Below are 25,370 nucleotides of genomic sequence, written 5' to 3'. Positions count from 1 at the left end.
TATAACATTAAAATGTGCTATTCCATAAGATCATTTTATTTTTTAAGCAATAGTGAAAGAAAGATTTTATTCCAATGAAATAAAGCGTTTTTATATTATCATGTCCGTTTGATTTTGTGAGACCTAAAAGATGCTTAAAGGGACATTTCAGCCAAAATTGGAATCCACATGGGTGCATTTCAGTTTTGAATAGAATCATTTTGTAATATATGTGTATTAGCAAAATACTTCTAATAAAAGCTATAGCTGTTTCAAAAGTGTATATGAGTGCACCGTGCACCAGCATTTTAAACACAGAACTTGCTCAGAGAGCCTAAGGTGCTTGTTCCATCTGGTAATGACTCAATTTGTTAATTGCTGACATGATACAAGCCCCACTGGTGCTCTGAGCAGCTGCAGTATTTAAAATATTGGTGTACTGAGAACATCTAGCTATACTTCACATGCACGTGCAGAGAAAAATTTGAACACTAAAACAGTGCTAACTTTTACTAGAAGCATTTTTGCCAATACATGTATTTGGAAAATGTTTCTATTCAAAGATGTAATTCATCTATGTGCATTTAAATTTTTACTGGAATGTCCCTTTAAGTGCATGTGAAATGTGGCAGTTAAAGATTTGGGCTGACATATAATTACTCCTACTCATTGAAGCTGAAACTCAGCATTTTATTCTTTGCCTTCTCTGTATATGCTGGGTTGCATTTTCTGAGATGATGGTAGAGTCATTTTATAAGATGATGGTAGAGTCATTTTATGAGAAGATGGTAGAGTCATTTTATGAGAAGATGGTAGAGTCATTTTATGAGAAGATGGTAGAGTCATTTTATGAGATGATGGTAGAGTCATTTTATGAGAAGATGGTAGAGTCATTTTATGAGAAGATAGTAGAGTCATTTTATGAGAAGATGGTAGAGTCATTTTATGAGAAGATGGTAGAGTCATTTTATGAGAAGATGGTAGAGTCATTTTATGAGATGATGGTAGAGTCATTTTATGAGATGATGGTAGAGTCATTTTATGAGATGATGGTAGAGTCATTTTATGAGATGATGGTAGAGTCATTTTATGAGATGATGGTAGAGTCATTTTATGAGATGATGATAGAGTCATTTTATGAGAAGATGGTAGAGTCATTTTATGAGAAGATGGTAGAGTCATTTTATGAGAAGATGGTAGAGTCATTTTATGAGATGATGGTAGAGTCATTTTATGAGATGATGGTAGAGTCATTTTATGAGAAGATGGTAGAGTCATTTTATGAGATGATGGTAGAGTCATTTTATGAGATGATGGTAGAGTCATTTTATGAGATGATGGTAGAGTCATTTTATGAGATGATGGTAGAGTCATTTTATGAGATGATGGTAGAGTCAGTTTTTGTGCCCCACAGAAAAGTAAAGAACTAGAAATTAGCAGAGAAATGTAGAAATATAGAAAGAAGATGAGCAATTTGATATGTTTCAAACCAGATCATTATGTCTCTAATTCCAAGAGAAAGATGGGAAGGAGGATAGGGAGGTATACAAACCAATTAATAGACGCAGGCACGGTGGTGCATGGTATTGCTTATAAAGTGTAGTTCAGTGCTAGATAGTAGGAAGAGATCTTAGCTCCTACTGTTCAGCTGGAGATGCTGCTGACTGAGTTGTTTCACTTGCTGCTGTGCAGTCTAATTTAATTCTATTCCTAGCTACTGAACAGCTCTAGTAACTGATATACCAGCAATGAGAAACCTTCCAAATGGTTGCAGCTGCAATTCATATGATTTTTCATGATTCTCTGAATGTATTAAATTGCAGTGTTTTGCAAACCCTATATATTACTGGCATAGTAATAAGCAGTTTTGCGCTATTTGCTATAATGTTTGTGTTAATTTAGTGCACAAGTAGCAGATTGATGATATATTGTTTAGGCAAATTAGCACACTGCGTAAGTTTGTTTTATTTCAAAACCCCTTTGTCACACTTTCAGGTAACCTTATCCACCTAGGCAACCTAACGGAAAAGGTCCTAGAGGAAGAGACGGGCCACTTTGTCAGCGTCCTTACCCAAATGTTGTCTTACTGCCAGAAATATGTGTCGCAGAAAAAGTCCAACCTCACTCACTGGCACCCTATCCTGGGCTGGTTCTCCCAGACAGTGGATTATGGGTATGATGACGCCTGTCTTCCTGCTCTTATAGGACCATTAACTACTGTAGAATTTCATAATCAACATAATAAAAAGAAAATGTAATGACACTAAATTTTAAATGAGCAGTAGTTTTCCCATTATCATTAACTCTTAAAGACATATTATGAGATTATTGTCTTAGAAACATGTATAGGTCATCAAACAGAGCTAAACAGATTTTCTTAAAGGGACACTGAACCCAATTTTTTTTTCATGATTCAGATAGTGTATGCAATTCTAAGCAACTTTCTAATTTACTCATATTATCAATTTTTCTTCGTTCTCTTGTTATTTTTATTTGAAAAAGAAGGCATCTAAGCTAAGGATAAGAGAGCACATTAATGATACGAAAAATTTCAATAAGGATTCAGCTATTGCTAGTCATCATTTTTCGATGCATATGACTAACAAATTTAACATGGCAGTAAAGGTCATTGACATAGTGAGAAGGCCAATCAGAGGAGGGGATAGAAACAAATTATTGTTAAAACAAGAAATGTTTTGGATTTACAAGTTAAGAACCATTACTCCAGGTGGTATTAATAAGGAATGGGACATGAGTCTTTTTGTAGAATAGGGTTTACCTACACTTAGGGTTTACCAATACTCAGTGTGTACTGTGTTTTGCATAATCCTCATACCTTTTTTGTTCAGGCTATTGTTCAGCACTAATCATTGTGCCTATATAGTTGGATAGCATTTAAATTCAATTCCTTGACATTGTCTATCCCTTACATGGGTAGATTTAGGTTCTAGGTATTAAACAATAGAAATAATGCAAGGCACATAGGCGAAATAGGAATTAAAACCTTATTTCATTTGAGCATACACCTCCTATGATTTTTTTGCTATCACCCTTCTTATTTGTCAATGTGTACGGTTTAAATATTTATGGCTGTTTCATAATTATATTTAAGAACTATGTTTTGCATTTCTATCATGTTGAATAGATAATACACACTTACAGGTTTACTGTACAACATGCAATATATGCAGACGAACTAGGTCCCTGATTTAAGTATATCATTTTTATTTCATGGTTTTCTTATTTTATTATCATTAGTATTATTATCAATATTATCATTTGGATCTAATTCATTTGTTTATTTTTCTGAATGAAATTGTTATACTAAGGTTATTCATCATCAGCTTAATTTTTCCATTACGATACTAACGTTCATTTTTGGTCCAAGAGATATAACTTAGTAACAAAATTTTCATACAATCATATTGCTAGTTTCTTACCTGACTCTATTTGTATTACAATATCATGTCCTATTAGGCATGTTTTTTTATAGTGTGTTATTTTAAATTTCTTTACAGGTTTTTGATTGGTCACTCCTACCTTTATGAAGGCAGTGTCAAATCACATTACCTATTCCTATGATTAAGTGCCCATTTGCGGCATGAAATGCGTAAATTCCTGAATATAATTATAAGGAGTTACTTGTGGTTCTGTGCCTAATTTTAAACATGTTCCAATAAAAGGTGTTTTACTTTTTTACGTGCCTCCTGAGTGCTGCCTTATCCTTTGTTTTGGCATACCTTTTGCGGTCCACGATTGGCCGCTTTCGGCTTGCACCTCTCGAGACTGTGTGTGGCCCCATCTACAGATTTTACGGCGTCCGGCTTCACTTCATGTACATGGGGATCTGCAGCGGCCTTGTCAGTTTGTTTATCTAAGCTAAGGAGCCAGCAAATTGTTGGTTCAGTCCCATGGACAGCACTTGTTTATTGGTGCTGTCCAATCAGCAAGGACAACCCAGGTTGTTCACCAAAAATGGGCCGGCATCTAAACTTACATTCTTGCTTTTCAAATAAACATACCAAGAGAATGAAGAATATTTGATAATAGGAGTAAATTAGAAAGTTGCTTACAATTACATGCTCTATCTAAATCTTGAAAGAAAAAACTTGGGTTCAGTGTCCTTTTAACTTTTATTGTAGCTCATTACATGGAAATATTATTTTTGTTGCTATTCTTGGTTATGCTCAACAGTTGTATTCATTTTTATCTGAAAATATTTTATAAACCTTGGTTTATTTTTTTAAAAAAATGTACATCAAGTATTTAGTGCTTTTCAATTCTCCATAGTGCTTAATTCTTTCGTTTTCTAAGAAAACATTTTAAACTACATTTAAACCTTTCAGGGTTTGTTTTATGGGCATATTCATTAAACTACATTAATGTTTTTTTGATCACTTTCAGTCTCAATGAGTCCATGCCCCTACTGACCAAGCAGCTACAACATCTGTGGGGTGTGCCCATGATCCGAATCCTTTTCCGTGAGGTGCTGAGTAAGAAGTTGGCAGAGAATCATGAGGTGTCGGTCACTGCTACACAGAGTTCCTCTCCACAAAACAACTTACCTATGAAGAGTAAGTTACTGCTCCAACGTGGTTAGATTGAGGATGTTATACCCAAGAACTGAATGTCTTACCCTGAGTTAACATATATTAACACTTGAATTTTAACAGAATAATTCAAGTTGGAGTGTTAGATGAGTGGGTGGTTAAGTTAAAGGATAGTGAGCTAGATTAGAAGTGGCGCACTACTGTTTGCGTGCTAGCTATATAAGAATAACGCAGGGTCATCAATTACAAGTTAAAAGTAAACGCGTTCACTTAAGTGCAATCAAATTTAATGTGCGCCAGGTTAGTGCAACTGAAGACCTCCCCGTAAAGTGTTAGAGATAAAATAAAAGTTGCACCCAACACAACATAAATAAATTAAAATATACTGTTACACTCATATAAACACTATCTGATAAAAGTAAATCATAGAAATATTCGTATTTTTTAAGGGTTAAAAATATATGTATTTGCCTGCAAAGAACTATAAAATATGTGCCTAAATAATAATTCTATAACAATATGTAATAATGTGGGTTTCTGTGTATTTACTGTAAATATTTTACATTCCATTTTTCTTCACATACAGATCAATGTTATTTTTATTTTAAATACATATTTCTATATATCTGTATATACCTATATATCTATTCCTATAGATATATAGGGATAGATATATATTTTACATTAATATTATATATATATATATATATATATATATATATATATATATATATATATATATATATTTATTTATTTATTTATTTTTTAAACATATGGTGTAGAGGAACAAATGGTCAATAAAAATAAGAAAATATTGGATTAGACAATTTTTTGGCTTCCTTACGGTGCAGACCCTATATAACAAATATAATCAAAAACTATAAGAAAGAAATGGAACATCTTGGTAAATGAACCATACAAAAGATAGGGAATTAAGCACTCTTTTAAATAATTAAAATACGGGCGGAGGAAGCTGGAGCTGCTGTCAAAATTAAAAGAGATCCTCAAGCATATAGAGGGCTGCTAACTTAAGCCTCTATTACGTTCTGGGTGACCATTCCTGGCATATACAGGATCAAGAGGAACAGAACTGAAGCAGAAACAGCAAGGAGATTAACAACAGACATCAGCTTTAATCAAGCGCTTTATATATACCTCATACTGGATGAGGTTAAACCACGTGAGAGTGCATTTATACATTTTGTGTAGTGATTATACTGACACAGACGATCTGAACTAGGAGTGCCTTCTTGTGCGCTTGTCCACTCTCTGTCTTTTCAGCACTTCTTGGGGAGAATCTTCTTTTCAAAGAGGGAAATCCCACCTTGGACGAAGCAGCCAAGAATACAGGTTTTTGGGGAACTGTTACACATGCTGTTATAATTGGACAATATTGTGGACAGCCTGGACTGGGTTGGATACCAAGTTATATAATATATATATATATATATATATATATATATATATATATATATATATATATATATATATATACTGAATATACTGTATATATATTTATACATACATATATATCTGTAGTAGCACATTTCTTGTACTTAAGATTTTGCCTTGGTTCTTCTCTAAGTACCAGCACTAAGCGCAGATATACCCTTTTGTTGTATGTATGTATGTATATATATATATTTATATATACACACACACATATATGAAGAACATAGGAATGTAAAATATGCGTAACATGATTCGGGCTTTGCCCTTTAGGGCTAACGAGTTATCGGGGTTAGTGCACGTGAAAAATTGTTTTTCTTTCATGTAATTAGCAAGAGTCCATGAGCTAGTGACGTATGGGATATACATTCCCACCAGGAGGGGCAAAGTTTCCCAAACCTCAAAAGGCCTATAAATACACCCCTCACCACACCCACAAATCAGTTTTACAAACTTTGCCTCCTATGGAGGTGGTGAAGTAAGTTTGTGCTAGATTCTACGTTGATATGCGCTCCGCAGCAGGTTGGAGCCCGGTTTTCCTCTCAGCGTGCAGTGAATGTCAGAGGGATGTGAGGAGAGTATTGCCTATTTGAATTCAATTATCTCCTTCTACGGGGTCTATTTCATAGGTTCTCTGTTATCGGTCGTAGAGATTCATCTCTTACCTCCCTTTTCAGATCGACGATATACTCTTATATATACCATTACCTCTACTGATTTTCGTTTCAGTACTGGTTTGGCTTTCTACAACTTGTAGATGAGTGTCCTGGGGTAAGTAAGTCTTATTTTCTGTGACACTCTAAGCTATGGTTGGGCACTTTTTTATAAAGTTCTAAATATATGTATTCAAACATTTATTTGCCTTGACTCAGGATGTTCAACGTTCCTTATTTCAGACAGCCAGTTTCATATTTGGGATAATGCATATGAATCAATTAATTTTTTCTTACCTTAAAATTTGACTTTTTTCCCTGTGGGCTGTTAGGCTCGCGGGGGCTGAAAATGCTTCATTTTATTGCGTCATTCTTGGCGCGGACTTTTTTGGCGCAAAAAAAATTTCTGTTTCCCGCGTCATACGTGTCGCCGGAAGTTGCGTCATTTTTGACGTTTTTTGCGCCAAAAGTGTCGGTGTTCCGGATGTGGCGTCATTTTTGGGCGTCACTATTGTCTCCACATTATTTAAGTCTCATTATTTATTGCTTCTGGTTGCTAGAAGCTTGTTCACTGGCATTTTTTCCCATTCCTGAAACTGTCATTTAAGGAATTTGATTAATTTTGCTTTATATGTTGTTTTTTCTATTACATATTGCAAGATGTCCCACGTTAACACTGAGTCAGAAGATACTTCTGGAAAATCGCTGCCTGGTGCTGGATCTACCAAAGCTAAGTGTATCTGCTGTAAACTTATGGTATCTGTTCCTCCAGCTGTTGTTTGTACTGATTGTCATGACAAACTTGTTAATGCAGATAATATTTCCTTTAGTACTGTTACATTACCTGTTGCTGTTCCGTCAACATCTAATGCTCAGAGTGTTCCTGATAACATAAGAGATTTTGTTTCTAAATCCATTAAGAAGGCTATGTCTGTTATTCCTCCTTCTAGTAAACGTAAAAAGTCTTTTAAAACTTCTCATTTTTCAGATGAATTTTTAAATGAACATCATCATTCTGATTCTGATAATGGTTCTTCTGGTTCAGAGGATTCTGTCTCAGAGGTTGATGCTGATAAATCTTCATATTTTTATTTAAAATTGAATTTATTCGTTCTTTACTTAAAGAAGTCCTAATTGCATTAGAAATAGAGGATTCTAGTCCTCTTGATACTAAATCTAAACGTTTAGATAAGGTTTTTAAATCTCCTGTAGTTATTCCAGAAGTTTTTCCTGTCCCTGATGCTATTTCTGAAGTAATTTCCAGGTAATGGAATAATTTGGGTAATTCATTTACTCCTTCTAAACGTTTTAAGCAATTATATCCTGTGCCATCTGACAGATTAGAGTTTTGGGACAAAATCCCTAAGGTTGATGGGGCTGTCTCTACTCTTGCTAAGCGTACTACTATTCCTACGGCAGATGGTACTTCCTTTAAGGATCCTTTAGATAGGAAAATTGAATCCTTTCTAAGAAAAGCTTACTTGTGTTCAGGTAATCTTCTTAGACCTGCTATATCTTTAGCGGATGTTGCTGCAGCTTCAACTTTTTGGTTAGAAGCTTTAGCGCAACAAGTAACAGATCATAATTCTCATAGCATTATTAATCTTCTTCAACATGCTAATAATTTTATTTGTGATGCCATCTTTGATATCATTAGAGTTGATGTCAGGTATATGTCTCTAGTTATTTTAGCTAGAAGAGCTTTATGGCTTAAAACTTGGAATGCTGATATGTCTTCTAAGTCTACTCTGCTTTCCCTTTCTTTCCAGGGTAATAAATTATTTGGTTCTCAGTTGGATTCTATTATCTCAACTGTTACTGGAGGGAAAGGAACTTTTTTACCACAGGATAAAAAATCTAAAGGTAAATTTAGGTCTAATAATCGTTTTCGTTCCTTTCGTCACAACAAGGAACAAAAGCCTGATCCTTCATCCTCAGGAGCGGTATCAGTTTGGAAACCATCTCCAGTCTGGAATAAATCCAAGCCTTTTAGAAAACCAAAGCCAGCTCCTAAGTCCACATGAAGGTGCGGCCCTCATTCCAGCTCAGCTGATAGGGGGCAGATTACGTTTTTTTTCAAAGAAATTTGGATCAATTCCGTTCACAATCTTTGGATTCAGAACATTGTTTCAGAAGGGTACAGAATTGGCTTCAAGATAAGGCCTCCTGCAAAGAGATTTTTTCTTTCCCGTGTCCCAGTAAACCCAGCGAAGGCTCAAGCATTTCTGAATTGTGTTTCAGATCTAGAGTTGGCTGGAGTAATTATGCCAGTTCCAGTTCTGGAACAGGGGTTGGGGTTTTATTCAAATCTCTTAATTGTACCAAAGAAGGAGAATTTCTTCAGACCAGTTCTGGATCTAAAAATATTGAATCGTTATGTAAGGATACCAACATTCAAAATGGTAACTGTAAGGACTATCCTGCCTTTTGTTCAGCAAGGGCATTATATGTCTACAATAGATTTACAGAATGCATATCTGCATATTCCGATTCATCCAGATCACTATCAGTTTCTGAGATTTTCTTTCCTAGACAAGCATTACCAGTTTGTGGCTCTACCGTTTGGCCTAGCAACAGCTCCAAGAATTTTTACAAAGGTTCTCGGTGCCCTTCTGTCTGTAATCAGAGAACAGGGTATTGTGGTATTTCCTTATTTGGACGATATCTTGGTACTTGCTCAGTCTTCACATTTAGCAGAATCTCATACGAATCGACTTGTGTTGTTTCTTCAAGATCATGGTTGGAGGATCAATTTACCAAAAAGTTAATTGATTCCTCAGACAAGGGTAACCTTTTTAGGTTTCCAGATAGATTCAGTGTCCATGACTCTGTCTTTGACAGACAAGAGACGTCTAAAATTGATATCAGCTTGTCGAAACCTTCAGTCACAATCATTCCCTTCGGTAGCCTTATTCATGGAAATTCTAGGTCTTATGACTGCTGCATCGGACGCGATCCCCTTTGCTCGTTTTCACATGCGACCTCTTCAGCTCTGTATGCTGAACCAGTGGTGCAGGGATTACACAAAGATATCTCAATTAATATCTTTAAAACCGATTGTACGACACTCTCGTTTAGTTCAGGGGGCTTCTTTTGTTCTTCCGACCTGGACTGTAATTTCAACAGATGCAAGTCTTACAGGTTGGGGAGCTGTGTGGGGGTCTCTGACAGCACAAGGGGTTTGGGAATCTCAGGAGGTGAGATTACCGATCAATATTTTGGAACTCCGTGCAATTTTCAGAGCTCTTCAGTCATGGCCTCTTCTAAAGAGAGAATCGTTCATTTGTTTTCAGACAGACAATGTCACACCTGTGGCATACATCAATCATCAAGGAGGGACTCACAGTCCTCTGGCTATGAAAGAAGTATCTCGAATTCTGGTATGGGCGGAATCCAGCTCCTGTCTAGTTTCTGCGGTTCATATCCCAGGTATAGACAATTGGGAAGCGGATTATCTCAGTCGCCAAACGTTACATCTGGGCCAATGGTCTCTTCACCCAGAGGTATTTCTTCAGATTGTTCAAATGTGGGGACTTCCAGAAATAGATCTGATGGCCTCTCATCTAAACAAGAAACTTCCCAGGTATCTGTCCAGATCCAGGGATCCTCAAGCGGAAGCAGTGGATGCATTGTCACTTCCTTGGAAGTATCATCCTGCCTATATCTTTCCGCCTCTAGTTCTTCTTCCAAGAGTAATCTCCAAGATTCTGAAGGAATGCTCGTTTGTTCTGCTGGTAGCTCCAGCATGGCCTCACAGGTTTTGGTATGCGGATCTTGTCCGGATGGCCTCTTGCCAACTGTGGACTCTTCCGTTAAGACCAGACCTTCTGTCGCAAGGTCCTTTTTTCCATCAGGATCTCAAATCCTTAAATTTAAAGGTGTGGAGATTGAACGCTTGATTCTTAGTCAAAGAGGTTTCTCTGACTCTGTGATTAATACTATGTTACAGGCTTGTAAATCCGTATCTAGGGAGATATATTATAGAGTCTGGAAGACATATTTCTTGGTGTCTTTCTCATCATTTTTCCTGGCATTCTTTTAGAATTCCGAGAATTTTACAGTTTCTTCAGGATGGTTTGGATAAAGGTTTGTCTGCAAGTTCCTTGAAAGGACAAATCTCTGCTCTTTCTGTTCTTTTTCACAGAAAGATTGCTAATCTTCCTGATATTCATTGTTTTGTACAAGCTTTGGTTCGTATAAAACCTGTCATTAAGTCAATTTCTCCTCCTTGGAGTTTGAATTTGGTTCTGGGGGCTCTTCAAGCTCCTCCGTTTGAACCTATGCATTCATTGGACATTAAATTACTTTCTTGGAAAGTTTTGTTCCTTTTGGCCATCTCTTCTGCCAGAAGAGTTTCTGAATTATCTGCTCTTTCTTGTGAGTCTCCTTTTCTGATTTTTCACCAGGATAAGGCGGTGTTGCGAACTTCTTTTAAATTTTTACCTAAGGTTGTGAATTCTAACAACATTAGTAGAGAAATTGTGGTTCCTTCATTATGTCCTAATCCTAAGAATTCTAAGGAGAAATCATTGCATTCTTTGGATGTAGTTAGAGCTTTGAAATATTATGTTGAAGCTACTAAGAATTTCAGAAAGACTTCTAGTCTATTTGTTATCTTTTCCGGTTCTAGGAAAGGTCAGAAGGCATCTGCCATTTCTTTGGCATCTTGGTTGAAATCTTTAATTCATCATGCTTATGTCGAGTCGGGTAAAACTCCGCCTCAAAGGATTACAGCTCATTCTACTAGGTCAGTTTCTACTTCCTGGGCGTTTAGGAATGAAGTTTCGGTTGATCAGATTTGCAAAGCAGAAACTTGGTCTTCTTTGCATACTTTTACTAAATTCTACCATTTTGATGTGTTTTCTTCTTCTGAAGCTGTTTTTGGTAGAAAAGTACTTCAGGCAGCTGTTTCAGTTTGAATCTTCTGCTTATATTTTCAGTTTTTTTCTTTATAAGATTTAAACTTTATTTTTGGGTGTGGATTTTTTTTCAGCGGAATTGGCTGTCTTTATTTTATCCCTCCCTCTCTAGTGACTCTTGCGTGGAAGATCCACATCTTGGGTAGTCATTATCCCATACGTCACTAGCTCATGGACTCTTGCTAATTACATGAAAGAAAACATAATTTATGTAAGAACTTACCTGATAAATTCATTTCTTTCATATTAGCAAGAGTCCATGAGGCCCACCCTTTTTTGTGGTGGTTATGATTTTTTTGTATAAAGCACAATTATTCCAATTCCTTATATTTATGCTTCGCACTTTTTTCTTATCACCCCACTTCTTGGCTATTCGTTAAACTGATTTGTGGGTGTGGTGAGGGGTGTATTTATAGGCATTTTAAGGTTTGGGAAACTTTGCCCCTCCTGGTGGGAATGTATATCCCATACGTCACTAGCTCATGGACTCTTGCTAATATGAAAGAAATGAATTTATCAGGTAAGTTCTTACATAAATTATGTTATCTTAAGGCGAGTTTTTGAAATATTAACAAATAATTATTAAATATTATTATAGATGTACTAAAAAATTCCAAACATTTCATAGAATATATATATATAATTATTTTTTACAGTATCTATAATAATTTTAAGAATTAATAATATTTTTAATATTTTTAACATTTCAATAACACGCCTTAAAATAACTCTGAAGTGTTGTCTCATATATTTATATATATGATAATGTTAATGTATCGTATATATCTATAGGAATATATATATAGGTATATGTGTATGTATGTGTGTATATGTGTATGTATGTGTGTGTATATATATATATATATATATATATATATATTAGGGACCCCATTAGTGCTTAGACTGTTAATTCTGAGAGTATAAACAGAGGCAATGAGAAATTAGAGCTGAAAAGTGGAGAGAAAAATATTGTTAAGAAAGAGTGGATAAAAAAAAGGAGTGAAGAGATATGAGAGAGAAGAGAGAGTGTAAAGAGAAGATATGGCCTAAAAGATGAGGGAGGCTATAAAAAGAGAGGAGGGAATGGAGAAAGATAGATGAGAGATGATTGTTATAAAACAATGTTTCCAGGTTTGCTATGACCTCCCACTAATGTCAACACTCTGCTTTCTCTCAGTTCAACAACTTCCTTTTTCTGTCCAGCTGTTGTCTTCCCCAGAACCCTAGTTGATGTTGTTAACTGCTATGCACTTATTTTTAATGTATTACTGTTTGTAGCATTATTTAATTTGTAGTACAGGCAGTCCCCGGGTTACAGACATCCAACTTAAGTACAATTTGTACTTACAAACGGAGAAAATAGAGCTTTATCCAGGATAACCCAAAATACTCAAAATCCAATTGTCACAAGGACAGAAAGTGATGGGGCACAGGTAGCAAAACAAACTTTTCCCTATGCTATCCAAAACTTAAAAAATGTTTGGCTAGAGTTTCACCTAAAAAAAAAGTGCCTGTTCCAACTTACATACAAACTCAACTTAAGAACAAACCTACAGTAACCTGGGAACTGCACAGTAAGGTGTTTCACATTGTCTAAACATATACAAAGAATGGGGGGGGGGGGTTAGTTGGGGGGGGTAGTGGGTGTGGTGTGGCCCTGTGTGTGTGTGTGTGTGTGTGTGTGTGGATGTATGTATATATATATATATATATATATATATATATATATATATATATATATATATATATATATATATATATATATATATATATATATGTATGTGTGTGTATATATATATATATATATATATATATATATATATATATATATATATATATATAATGTGTGTGTACATATGCATTTAAAATAAAAATAACATTGTGTCCTGTATGTGAAGAAGTTTGGAATGTGGGGTTAGCTCGCGAGTGATATCCAAGGTCCTGAAGTTAGCGTGGATTGGTTTTCACACACGCAAAGCTTTTACTTTTAACTTGTAATACGCGCACTAACCGGCCCACACATAAAGAGTCCTTCTAGCTGTGTTTATGCTTGAGCCGGAGCGCTAAATAGTGCACCACTTGTAATCTAGCCCACTGTATTTAAGTTCTTTGGGGGGGACACAAACCATTGTGATTTTTTTTTAAAAACTAAAGTTTTACAGCTGGTAGCAATAGGGAGGAATAGTTAAAGTGAATGTAAATTTTCACAAATGAAAGCCCTGTTTTTAAAAATACTATTAAAAACAGGGGCACTTTCATTCATTCATTTAAATACTTACCTTTTATTCCTTTGAAGCTTGGAACACCAGAGCAGCGATTACCCCGCCCCAAGGTCCTCTCTTCTTACGTCAGAAATGACGAATCCTGCTTCCTCCAATAACGACTTCTCCCCCCACCCGAGCAAACATTGCCGCCATGCCGTGATTGGAGGAAGCCAGATTCGTCATTTCTGACAAAAGGTGAGACGACCTGGGGGCGGGGGAATTGCTACTCCAGTGTTCCAAGTTTGCAAGGAATTAGGGTAAGTATTTAAAAAAAAAAAAAAACCTCTGCAATGTAAACTTTCATGAATGAAAGTGCCCCTGTTTTAATAGTATTTTTAAAAACGGTTTTCATTTTGTGAACATTTACATTCACTTTAAAGAAAATATTTTCTAGACTTCTGTGTTTGTTTGGAAGTGTAAAAAAGTTGATATTAATGTTATACTTGGTTTAACCATGCAACAGTAGTTTTAGGGATATGTTTTTCACTTTCATCATCAGATCTTTTTAAACGAGCATTCCAGAAATCTGCCTCTGTCCGGCACATCCTGAAGCCCATTGGGGGAAAGCGAGTTGACTCCCAAGAGGTGCAAAAAGTATGCAACATCTGTGTGCTGTACCAGACGGCACTGACCACACTGACACAGATACGGTTGCAGATCCTCACTGGTTAGTGGTTTTTAGGAATTAATGTTGTGCTGTCTTTCTTTATTTTCCAACAACAGGTCTATAGATGTGGGCAGCTCTTGGCTCACTTTTGGATGTGTCAGGTAACTCATTATCAAGCTGACCAAAGGGATGCTTGCTGAACTGTTTTTACAACCATTATAATCATAATCTTAAAGATAGTTTGCACTTGATTTTGTTTTGTTATGTCTTATTTCTTACTGTGTGTATGAAGCTCCTCATTGTAAGGTATGCACAGTATGTGTGTATATATATATATATATATGTGTGTGTATGTATGTATATATATATATATATACCATCCAATAATATGCACTCACTTTATTCAGCAGTGAAGTTTCGGGGCATTCACCCCTTCCTCAGACTATATATATATATATATATATATATATATATATATATATATATACACAATTTTCTTGTTTTTAATTCCTCTGCTCATAATTGGTTACTGGTCATTGATGTTTTCATTGACATTTGGTTATTTTCAAAGGTCTCACTTATCTGGATGACCTCTTACCCAAGTTGTGGGCATTTATTTGCGAGCTAGGACCACAGGGAGGACTGAAGCTCTTTCTGGAGTGTCTGAGCAATGACACAGAAGAATCACAGCGACTTTTGGCCATGCTGGTTCTTTTCTGCGACTGTTCCCGGCATTTAATTACGTATGTTTTATCCTCTTTACACTGATCATAAATTTTACTACTAGTTTTTGTAACATAAATTAATAATTTCTATACTTGAAACAGAATTTATTTTTTTGCCTCCACTAAACTCAGATTTACACATTTGGCAGGATTCTGGATGACATTGAAGTATATGAGGAGCAGATCTCCTTCAAGGTGGAAGAGCTGGTTACAATCTCCTCTTTCCTTAACTGTTTTGTGTTCAAGATGCTCTGGGATGGTCTTGTGGGTAAGTTTGCTTGTGGGAAGGGGCAACTGCCTGATGTGTGTGTCGGTGTTTGACACATGTTGTGTTGAACGGTATATCTAGCATGTACAACAAATATATATCTTATCTTGTAATTAGTGTGTGGCCCTAGAACACGTTTTACATGTGCTCCTATAATGAGCATGTGTTACACATTTTATTAGGTGTTATGCAAGCTGTGATAGTGAACCTGTGTTACACATGTAATGGCAGTTAAAGTGTTTTACACTTGTGGTAGAAGGGAATTTGTAACCTGTAGTAATTGTTGTATTGTTTGTTAAGGGATGTATTATACATGTGTTATTGAGAATTCATCACATGTGCCATAGTTTGCACAACACATGTTATGATAACTATAGTATACACATAGGCCCAGAGGCAGATATCAGCTTCTACGCAGTCTCACCTATCTTTTTTTTTTTCTGCTCGTCTCGGACTGGAACATATTTTCTTAATCACCAGATTATTTAGCCAATAGGAATATTTACTTAACTTGTTTGTGTTTCTGGAAATATTCTAGATATGGGGAGGTCCAGAAGTCTTGACCTTAAAGGGACATGAAACCCTAAATTTCTCTTTCATGATTCAGATAGAGCATGCAGTTCTAAACAACTTTCTAATTAACTTCTATTATCAATTTTTCTTTGTTCCTTTGGTAATCTTTTGTTGAAAACAGATCATAACTGCTTGTGACTGGAACACAATATTACAGCAGTTTTACAAGAATGTTATCCATTTGCAAGGGCACTAATTGGCAGCACTATTTTCTACCATGCAGTGCTCCAAACACCTACCTAGGTATCTCTTCAGCAAAGAATACCATGGGAAGCAAATTTGATCAAAAGTAAATTGGAAACTTTTTTTAAATTGTATGCTCTGTCTGATCCACAAAGGAACATTTTTGGGTTTCATATCATTTTAAGGGAAAACTGTTAAGCATCTTAGCATTATGCTAGAAACCGGGATCTTCAAACATTCATTATTACATGTAATGAGTATCCTTTAAACATTGCAAGGGGCATTTGTCTTTCATTTGATTATTAGGGAGACCGACTGAAAACTATCCTTTTGCTCCTGGCTTGTCCAAAGGTGCTAATTTTTATTTGTTTACTTTCACAGTTCCTTAGACCCCAGAGTCCATTTCATTTACAAACCTTGGAAGTTGCTTCCCCTAGACAAGGTTATTTCTCCCTTGCTACCCATATCTTTTAATACTTTTAACTGGGTTAGGTTTGCATTGTAAGTATTGCTGAGAACTTCTTGGATTACCTTCATCTACTGAAGTCCCTAGGACTAACAGGCCAGATATTCAGGATGCCCATATGATACAACCAGCTGCTCAGCAGTTAACCAACCTCTCCATATCCAGGGTAATCCTGAAAACCTGACCTGTTTTACAAAATCTGATAGGGTTTTTTTTTTCCTTTCCAATTCTGTAAGACATTTTAGAAGGACATGAAAGTCAAAATCGAAATCGAATATACAATTTCAAAAACATTCTAATTTACTTCAGTTATAAACTGTACGTCCTTCTTGTGCTGTCTTTAGCGCTTTCCCATTGCAGAATACCTAGGCTGGCTCAAGAGTGTGCGTATGTCTTGAGCAATACATGGCAGCTGTATTTGTAACAATGCTTGTAATTATTTTATACATATACTGTTCAAGAAAAATGCACACTTTTAAGCTTATCTAGATATGTTTTCATGTAGAGAAGCTAAGTTTCTTTCTAATGACACGATGAGTCCACGGATCATCATTAATTACTGTTGGGAATATCACTCCTGCCCAACAGGAGGCGGCAAAGAGCACCACAGCAAAGCTGTTAAATATCACCTCCCTTCCCTCCCACCCCAGTCATTCTCTTTGTCTACGTTAGAGCAAGGAAGTGGTAAAGTTAGGTGTTAGTAAAAGATTCTTCAAGCAAGATTTTATTATTTTTTAAGTAGTGCAAGATTGTGCTGCTTTGTTCTGGGGTGTAGCCGTAGTCCATATCAGTCTCTTCAGTAGAGCAGTGGTGGCTTTAGAGCAATGGGAACTTGTGGGATATAATTCTCACTGCGCCTCCCATGTAGTTTATGCTGCCCTAACTCTGAAAGCCTGAGTAAGATTACTCAGTCTTTATCTCTTTTTCCACAGGTCCATGTGAGGGAGAAGACCTCTCAAACCTAGTGAGCTGCCATGCTGCCTGGCAGATTTATGAGGTAAGTGCTGACTTTATTTTTCTGGGTACAACAGGAAAAAGTGGGCACTTTATTCAATAAGGGACACACAGTTTTTCTCCTATATGTTAAGGGTAACATATACTGGCAGTATGTTAACGCAGGCACTGGGGCTGAGGATTTACTGGTTCCCCTGCATTCACTGTGACCGGATAACAATCTCACTGGAAAGCGCATAATAAAGTTTAAATCTGCGCTTTTGGGACCGGACAGCTGCTCTCTATACTGTAGACGCTGTTGTTGATATTTTGCAAGTTCCGGATCATTTACTAGAGAAATTCTATCCGGTGTCAGCAGGGCAGGTAGGCACCTCAGCAAAGCTAAGCTGAGGTGTACAGGTTGTTAATAGTACTTGCATACACTCTATTTATTTAGTTACTGCAGAATATATAAAAAAAAAAAAGTTTCGTTTTAAAATTTAAAGTGACAGTGTTTTTGGTGCTATATGGAACCACCTATCCCTTCTGTTCCTTATGTTTTGAGAGAACTTTAAATTACAGGGATAGATTTTTTTTCTGAGCCAACATTGTCTAAGGCAGATACTGGTTAGGTGCCTAACGACAATGTTCACTATATACCGCAGCTTTCTCCTCAAGTGTCCAAAAATGTTATCGCCCACTCATGCAGTGCCCTGCGCTTCTTCTGTAACTCCACCTGGAATCACGTTGCAAGACATCGCTTCCCTCATGCCCTCTGCAGTCTCTGATGCGTTGTCTGCTTTTCCCATGCTGCAGGGAAAGCGCAAGAGGAAAGGTAAACTTTCAGTAAGTGAGGTTGTTAATGCTGTTGTTGGTATTTTGAATGCCCCCTCCCAGAAGCCTGAGTAGGAGGATACTTCGGTAGCATCTGACTGTGAAATCCCAGACTCAGACAGTGTAATTCCTCCTACTGATTCTGAAGTTATATCCTTCAGGTTTCAGCTAGAACACCTCCGTCTGTTACTCAAGGAGGTTTTAGCTACTCTGGATGATAGCGACACCATGGTTGTTGTCAATCCTAAAAGGTCCAGTAAGCTACATAAGTATTTTGATGTACCTTCCATGGTGGAAGTTTTTCCTGTACCAAATTGAGCTACTGAGATTATTGCTAAGGAATGGGAGAGACTGGGTATCCCTTTTTCTCCATCCCCTGTTTTTTTAAATTTATTATAGCAGATTCTATCAAGGAATCTTGACAGACGGTATCCAAGGTGGAATTTCCACGCTAGCCAAGAGAACTACTATTCCTATAGAGTATAGTTGCTTCTTTAAGGATCCTATGGATAAGAAGTTTCAGGATATGTACACCAGGGTTTACAATGACAACCCGCGGTTTGTATGGCTACTGTCACTAGTGCGGTAGCATACTGTTTGATGCCTTTTTCTGAATCTATTAAAAACAGACTCTTCCCTTGCAGAAATCAAGGTTAGGATAAAGGCCTTTAAGTTGGCCAATTCCTTTACCACGGATGCTTCCCTTCAGGTTATTGAGCTGGCAGCTAAAATTTTGTTTTTTGCCATACTGACCCGCAGATCTTGGTCTGCGGATATGTCATCTAAGTCTAAACTTTTGGCGATTCCTTATAAAGGAAAGACTTTGTTTGGGCCGGGGTTGACAGAAATAATTGCTGACATCACGGGAGGAAAGGGACTTTTCCTCCTTCAGGATAAATAATCAATAGGGGTGTCAGAGTAATTTTCGTTCCTTTCGAAATTTCAATGGAAATCCTTTCACTTCCTCCTCCAAGCAGGAGCAGTCCTAGCCTTCCTGGAGTCCCAATCAGTCTTGGAACATGGGAAAACAATACAAAAAGCCTGCTATTGCATCAAAAACAGCATGAGGGGTCTGCCCCCACAAGATCCGGTTTCATTTTTCATTCAGGCTTGGGTACGAGATGTTCAGGATCCTTGGGCGGTGGACATAGTGTCCCAGGGATACAAACTAGAGTAAAGACATTTCCTCCCAGGGGCAGTTTTCTGCTTTCAAGATTATCTGTAGACCAGACACAGAGAGTGGCGTTCTTACACTGTGTTTGGGACCTCTCTGACCTGGGAGTGATGGTTCCTGTTATAATGCAAGAATGAGGTCTGGGGTTCTATTCCAATCTGTTCGTGTTTACCAAAAAAGGGAACCTTCAGACCGATTTTAGATCTCAAGAGTCTAAACAAATTCCTCAGAGTGCCATCCTTCAAGATGAAAACTATTCGTTCCATTCTTCCTTTGGTTCAGGAGGGTCAATTCATGACAATGGTGGATTTAAAGGATGCGTACCTGCATGTTCCCCTACACAGGGACTATCACAAGTTTCTAAGGTTTGCTTTTCTAGTCAAACACTTTTAGTTTGTGGCTTTTCCATTTGGTCTTACCACAGTTACCAGAATTTCCTCAAACGTCCTGGGATCCCTGCTAGCGGTTACTCCGATTGCGGGGCATTGCAGTGGCACCTTATCTGAATGACATTCTAGTTCAGGCGTCTTCCTTTCAACAAGCAAGATCTCACACGGAAATGATGTTATCTTTCCTGCGGTCTCACGGATGGAAGGTGAATTTGGAAGAGAGTTCCTTAGTTCCAAATACAAAGGTGTTTTTCTTGAGAACCATAATATATTCCTTATCAATGAAGATTTTTCTGACAGAGTCAGGAAATAGAAGATTTTCGATTCTTGCCTAGCACTTCAGTCATCTCCTCGGCCATCAGAAGCTCAGTGTATGGAGGTAATCGGGCTGATGGTAGCGGCAATGGACATCATCCCGGTCGTCCGTTTCCATCTCAGACCTCTGCAGTTAAGGCGCAGGCAGTGGAACGGAGATTATGCGGATCTGCCTCCGCGATTACTGCTGGAGCAGGAGGCAAGGGATTCTCTATTTTTTGTGGTTGTCTCTGGATCATCTTTCCCAGGGAACCTGCTTTCGCAGAACCTCTTGGGTGATTGTGACAACAGATGCCAGGCTTCTGGGAGGCTCTCTAAAGGCTCAGAGAACAGGGACTCGGTCGGAGTGTGTTCTTCCCATAAACATTCTGGAACTGAGAGCAATCTTCAATGCTCTTCTGGCCTGGTCTCAGTTAACTGCGGCCTGGATCTTCAGGTTCCAGTAGGACAATTTTGCCTCAGTGGTTTTCATCAACCATCAGGGAGGAGCTAGGAGTTCCTTGGCCATGAAAGAGGTAGCCAAGATCATTCAGTTGGCAGAGACCCACAATTGCTGTGGCGGACTTCCTGAGCAGGCAGACCCTTCACCCGGGGGAGTGGGAGCTCCATCCGGAAGTGTTTTCCAGCCTGATTCTCAAATGGGGTCAGCCGGAATTGGATCTCATGGCATCTCGGCAGAATGTCAAGCTTCTGAGGTACGGTACTGAGAGACGCTCTAGCGATACCCTGGAATTTCAGTCTTGCATACCTATTGTCTCCGTTCACTTTTTTTCCTCGAGTCATTGCTCGAATCAAGCAGGAGAGGGCGTCGGTGACCCTCATTGCACCGGCATGGCCTCACAGGATTTGGTATGCAGACCTGGTGGACATGTCATCTCTTTTTCACCTTGGAGACTTCAGTTCGGGAAGGACCTTCTATTTCAAGGGGCCTTCCTTCATACAAATTTAGTTTCTCAGAGTCTGACTAATTGGAGTTTGAACGCTTAAATTTATCCAAGCGTGGATTTCGGACTCGGTCATTAAGACCTTGATTCACGTAAACCTGTGACTAGTAAGATTTACCATAAGATATCTATATCGGTGTGAATCAAAAGGCTTCTCTTGGAGTAGAGTTGGGATTCCTAGAATTCTGTTTTTTCTCCAAGAAGGTTTGGAAATGGGTTTATTGGCAAGTTCACTAAAGGGTCAAATATCCGCCTTCTCTATTTTGATACTTAAGCGGCTTGGGTTATATCCAAGTCGTGCAATCTTTTTGTCAGGCCTTGGTCAGGCTCAGACCTGTGTTCAAACCAGTTATGCCTTCCTGAAGTCTTATTTTAGTTCTTAAGGTTCTTTAAGGGACTCCATTGGAGCCTAGGCATTCCTTAGATATTAAGTTGTTATCTTGGGAAGTTTTGTTTCTTGTTGCTATTCTTCTGCTCGTAGAGTGTCAGAGCATTACAGTAAGAGTTCCCTTACCTTATTTTTCTTCCGATAAGGTGGCTTTATGTACTAAATTAGGGTTTCTCCCTAAAGTAGTTGCAGATCGGAACATTAATCAGGAGATTGTTGTTCCTTCCTTGTGTCCTAATCCTTCTTCTCAGGAGGAACGGCTTCTACACAATCTGGACGGGGTACGTGCACTAAAATTCTTTTTACAGGTGACTAAGGATTTTCGTCAGTCTTCTGTTTAACGTAAGGGACAGAAAGCTACGGCTGTTTCTCTTTCTTTGTGGCAGAAGAGTATCATTTGCTTTGCCTATGAATCTGCTGGACAGTAGCCTCCTGAGGGAGTAACGGCTCTTTCTACGAGGGTTGTTTCCTCTTCCTGGGCATTCAAAGATGAAGCCTCTATGGAACAGATTTGCAAGGCTGCAACTTGGTCCTCTCTTCACACTTTTTCAAACTTCTATAAATTTGACTCTTTTTGCCTCGGCTGAGGCCGCTTTTGGGAGAAAGGTTCTTCAAGCAGTGGTGCCTTCCGTTTAGGTTTCCTGTCTTGTCCCTCCCTTATCATCTGTGTACTCTAGCTTGGGTATTGATTAGAAAGAAAATAAAATTTATGCTTACCTGATAAATTTCTTTCTTTCTTGACACGATGAGTCCACGGCCCACCCTGTTATTTAGACAGGTTGTTAGTATTTTATAAACTTCAGATACCTCTGCACCTTGTTGCTTCCTTTCTCTCCTTTACTTTGGTCGAATGACTGGGGTGGGAGGGAAGGGAGGTGATATTTAACAGCTTTGCTGTTGTGCTCTTTGCCGCATCCTGCTTGGCAGGAGTGATATTCCCAACAGTAATTAATGATGATCTGTGGACTCGTCGTGTCAAGAAATTAATTTATCAGGTAAGCATAAATTTCGTTTTTGCCAAAAGAATACCAAGAAGTGGTAAATATACAGAAATAAGAGATTTTTTTTTAAACTAAATCATGAAAATGTAATTTTGATTCCATGTCCCTTTAAGGTGAGAGCTGCCTCTACTAGTGTTCTGGCTTCATCATAGAATAGGTATAATAAGGTCTTAGTCTGTGGTTTTCATTGCATATTTAGTATTACCTTTTATGTTTTTGTTTCATCATTAGCGTCATTTTGTAGCAAGGTCTTGCAGACAGGGCTTCTTCAGAGCTAGACATTGTTATTTCTTTTTTTCCACCTATGCTTCCCTACAGGTTAACTTTAGTAATGTGTCACCAGTTGAGAATATATAATGTTATCAAGTAGTGGGGTGTATACAGCGCCTGGATAGGCAGAGGTAATGAAACAATTCAGTAGTTTCATTACCTCTGCCTATCCAGGCGCTGTATACACCCCACTACTTGATTCATTTCTGCCCAGACCAGCTAGGAGGTCTTTGTATACTAGCTTGAGGTATACCTTTGGCGCTCAGTCTGAACCTTCTTTACTGTTCTATAATATATAATGTTATTAATGTGTGACAATGCATATTTACTAATAACTCAATGTCTTCATGCTTAAAGGACCAGTCAACACATTAGATTTGCATAATCAACAAATGCAAGATAACAAGACAATGCAATAGCACTTAGTCTGAAATTCAAATAAGTAGCAGATTTTTTTATAATAAATTTCAAAGTTATGTATAGTTCCACTCCCCTTGTACCATGTGATAGCAATCAGCCAATCACAAGTGCATATACGTATAGTCTGTGAGTTCTTGCACATGCTCAGTAGGATCTGGTGACTCAAAAAGTGTAAATATAAAAGACTGCACAATTTTTTTAATGGAAGTAAATTGGAAAGTTGTTTAAAATGACATGCTGTATCTGAATCATGAAAATTTTATTTGACCTCAGTGTCCCTTTAAAGGGACATAATACTCATATCTTAAATCACTTGAAACTGATGCAGTATAACTGTAAAAAGCTGACAGGAAAATATCACCTGAACATCTCTATGTAAAAAAAGATATTTTACCTCACAATTTCCTCAGCTCACCAGAGTAAGTTCTGTGTATAAAGTTATCTTTCAGATACTGCCCAGCTGCAGGTAAAAAAAATATATGAAGGAATGAACTGCAGCCAATCAGCATCAAAAGTGCTGAGGTCATGAACTCTTTTATTGTGATCTCATGAGATTTTACGTAACTCTCATGAGATTTCATAGTAAACTTCCTTAAACTGAATAGGGAAATAAGATGAGTGTGCACAAGGCTCCCTCCCTTGCCTGTCCTGGGACAGACATACTGATTTACTGCTTAACGTCCTTTACAATGGGGTGTGAATACTTAGGACATTTTGAGGTAAAATATCTTTCTTTTTTACATAGAGATGTTCAGGTGATATTTTCTAGTCAGCTTTTTACAGCTGTGCTGCATGACTTTCAAGTGTTTCAACATTTGGGTATCATGGCCCTTTAAAGTAGTGTTAGATGAAGGCCCATTCTGTCACACATTTTATACATTTCCCTTTTTTTTAATCAAATTATTAGAGTAAGTTGTTTTGGGACTAGTTGGGTATTACATATTTCATGTAGCAATAAAGAAGAACTTAGTTAGCACTTGAATGTATTTAGTTTATTTAAAATGAATATATTTGCATTTATTCCAGCAGTCGTTTATAATAAGAATGTGCAATGAGAAAATAGGACAAATTTAAGCACTTTTGTTATTAATCTATAAGCATGGCTTCTTGTACCATAGATGCATTTATATGGAAAATCAACTGCCTTTTGCCGATGTCTTTATCAAGTATTTGCATAGAACTGTATCATTTTAGGGTTTCTTTTCAGGTATCCAATCTATAATGAAATACAATATGAAGTCAGCTATTGCTGTTGGTAAGAGTTTGATAGTAACCCAATAAGGTTGAAAGTAAACTCTATCCCTCTCTTTGCAGAGAATTCAAAAGGAGAAACCCTTGAGCTGTTTCATTCTGTGCATGGCTGGCTGATGGTGCTGTATGAAAGAGATTGCCGAAGGAGATTTGCCCCAGAAGACCACTGGCTACGGAAGTGAGTGTGTTATATGGCATTAGGTGTGAATGGAATATTACAGTAATATGCAAAAATAATTTGCTAAGAAATCTAATGTTTGCTAACCCTCTCTATATTATCCTAATACATTACCCTGTGCAGTCTAATCTGAGATATTGTCTTGTGCAGGGATCTGAAACCAGCACTTCTCTTTCAAGAGCTGGACAAGGAAAGGAAAAGAGCCCAGCTTCTGCTTCAGTACATTCCCCATGTAATCCCACACAAGAATGTGAGTGATACACTGCATCCTTTATCACAGTTGTGGAAAAATAGGAGAAATGGTGTAGAGAGCGCCGAAGAGGCTTAGTGTAAAAAGTAAAATTTCATTACAACTGTCTAAAATGTCTCTAAATCCCTGTAGGGGATAAATATAATGTAAATTACACAATTAATGCAAAACACTTAAATAAAAAAGCACAATATACAATTAAAAACATATATTAAATACCATGTATGGTGGGAAAATAGGCTCAGTCTAAGCTCTGTAAGGTGCACCTTATGAGTATAAGGACCGATAAGGACTTAGCTAAAAATGGTCTGTAGTGTTCCAATGGGTGACGTATTCCAGATAGTGATGATGAAAAAATGAGTGTTCAAGAATATAATTATATCAAAA

The 25,370-nt window shown here is 37.4% G+C and overlaps 1 protein-coding gene across 1 annotated transcript in view; it reads left to right on the top strand.

The window, feature by feature from the left end:
- The window catches only part of UBE3B (ubiquitin protein ligase E3B), a 160,928-nt gene that overhangs the window by 29,929 nt on the left and 105,629 nt on the right, over window positions 1-25,370 (top strand). The window contains exons 12-18 of the mRNA XM_053702112.1: window positions 1,975-2,152; window positions 4,384-4,553; window positions 14,314-14,481; window positions 14,993-15,164; window positions 15,296-15,414; window positions 24,619-24,733; window positions 24,884-24,983. Of these exons, the coding sequence (XP_053558087.1) occupies window positions 1,975-2,152; window positions 4,384-4,553; window positions 14,314-14,481; window positions 14,993-15,164; window positions 15,296-15,414; window positions 24,619-24,733; window positions 24,884-24,983 (1,022 nt within the window). The remainder of the gene's footprint in view (window positions 1-1,974; window positions 2,153-4,383; window positions 4,554-14,313; window positions 14,482-14,992; window positions 15,165-15,295; window positions 15,415-24,618; window positions 24,734-24,883; window positions 24,984-25,370) is intronic.

The sequence above is a fragment of the Bombina bombina genome, chromosome 2 (genome assembly GCF_027579735.1).
Source record: "Bombina bombina isolate aBomBom1 chromosome 2, aBomBom1.pri, whole genome shotgun sequence".
NCBI lineage: Eukaryota > Metazoa > Chordata > Amphibia > Anura > Bombinatoridae > Bombina > Bombina bombina.
The sequence above is the reverse complement of the archived record's forward strand: the minus strand, read 5'-3'. Positions and strand labels throughout refer to the sequence as shown.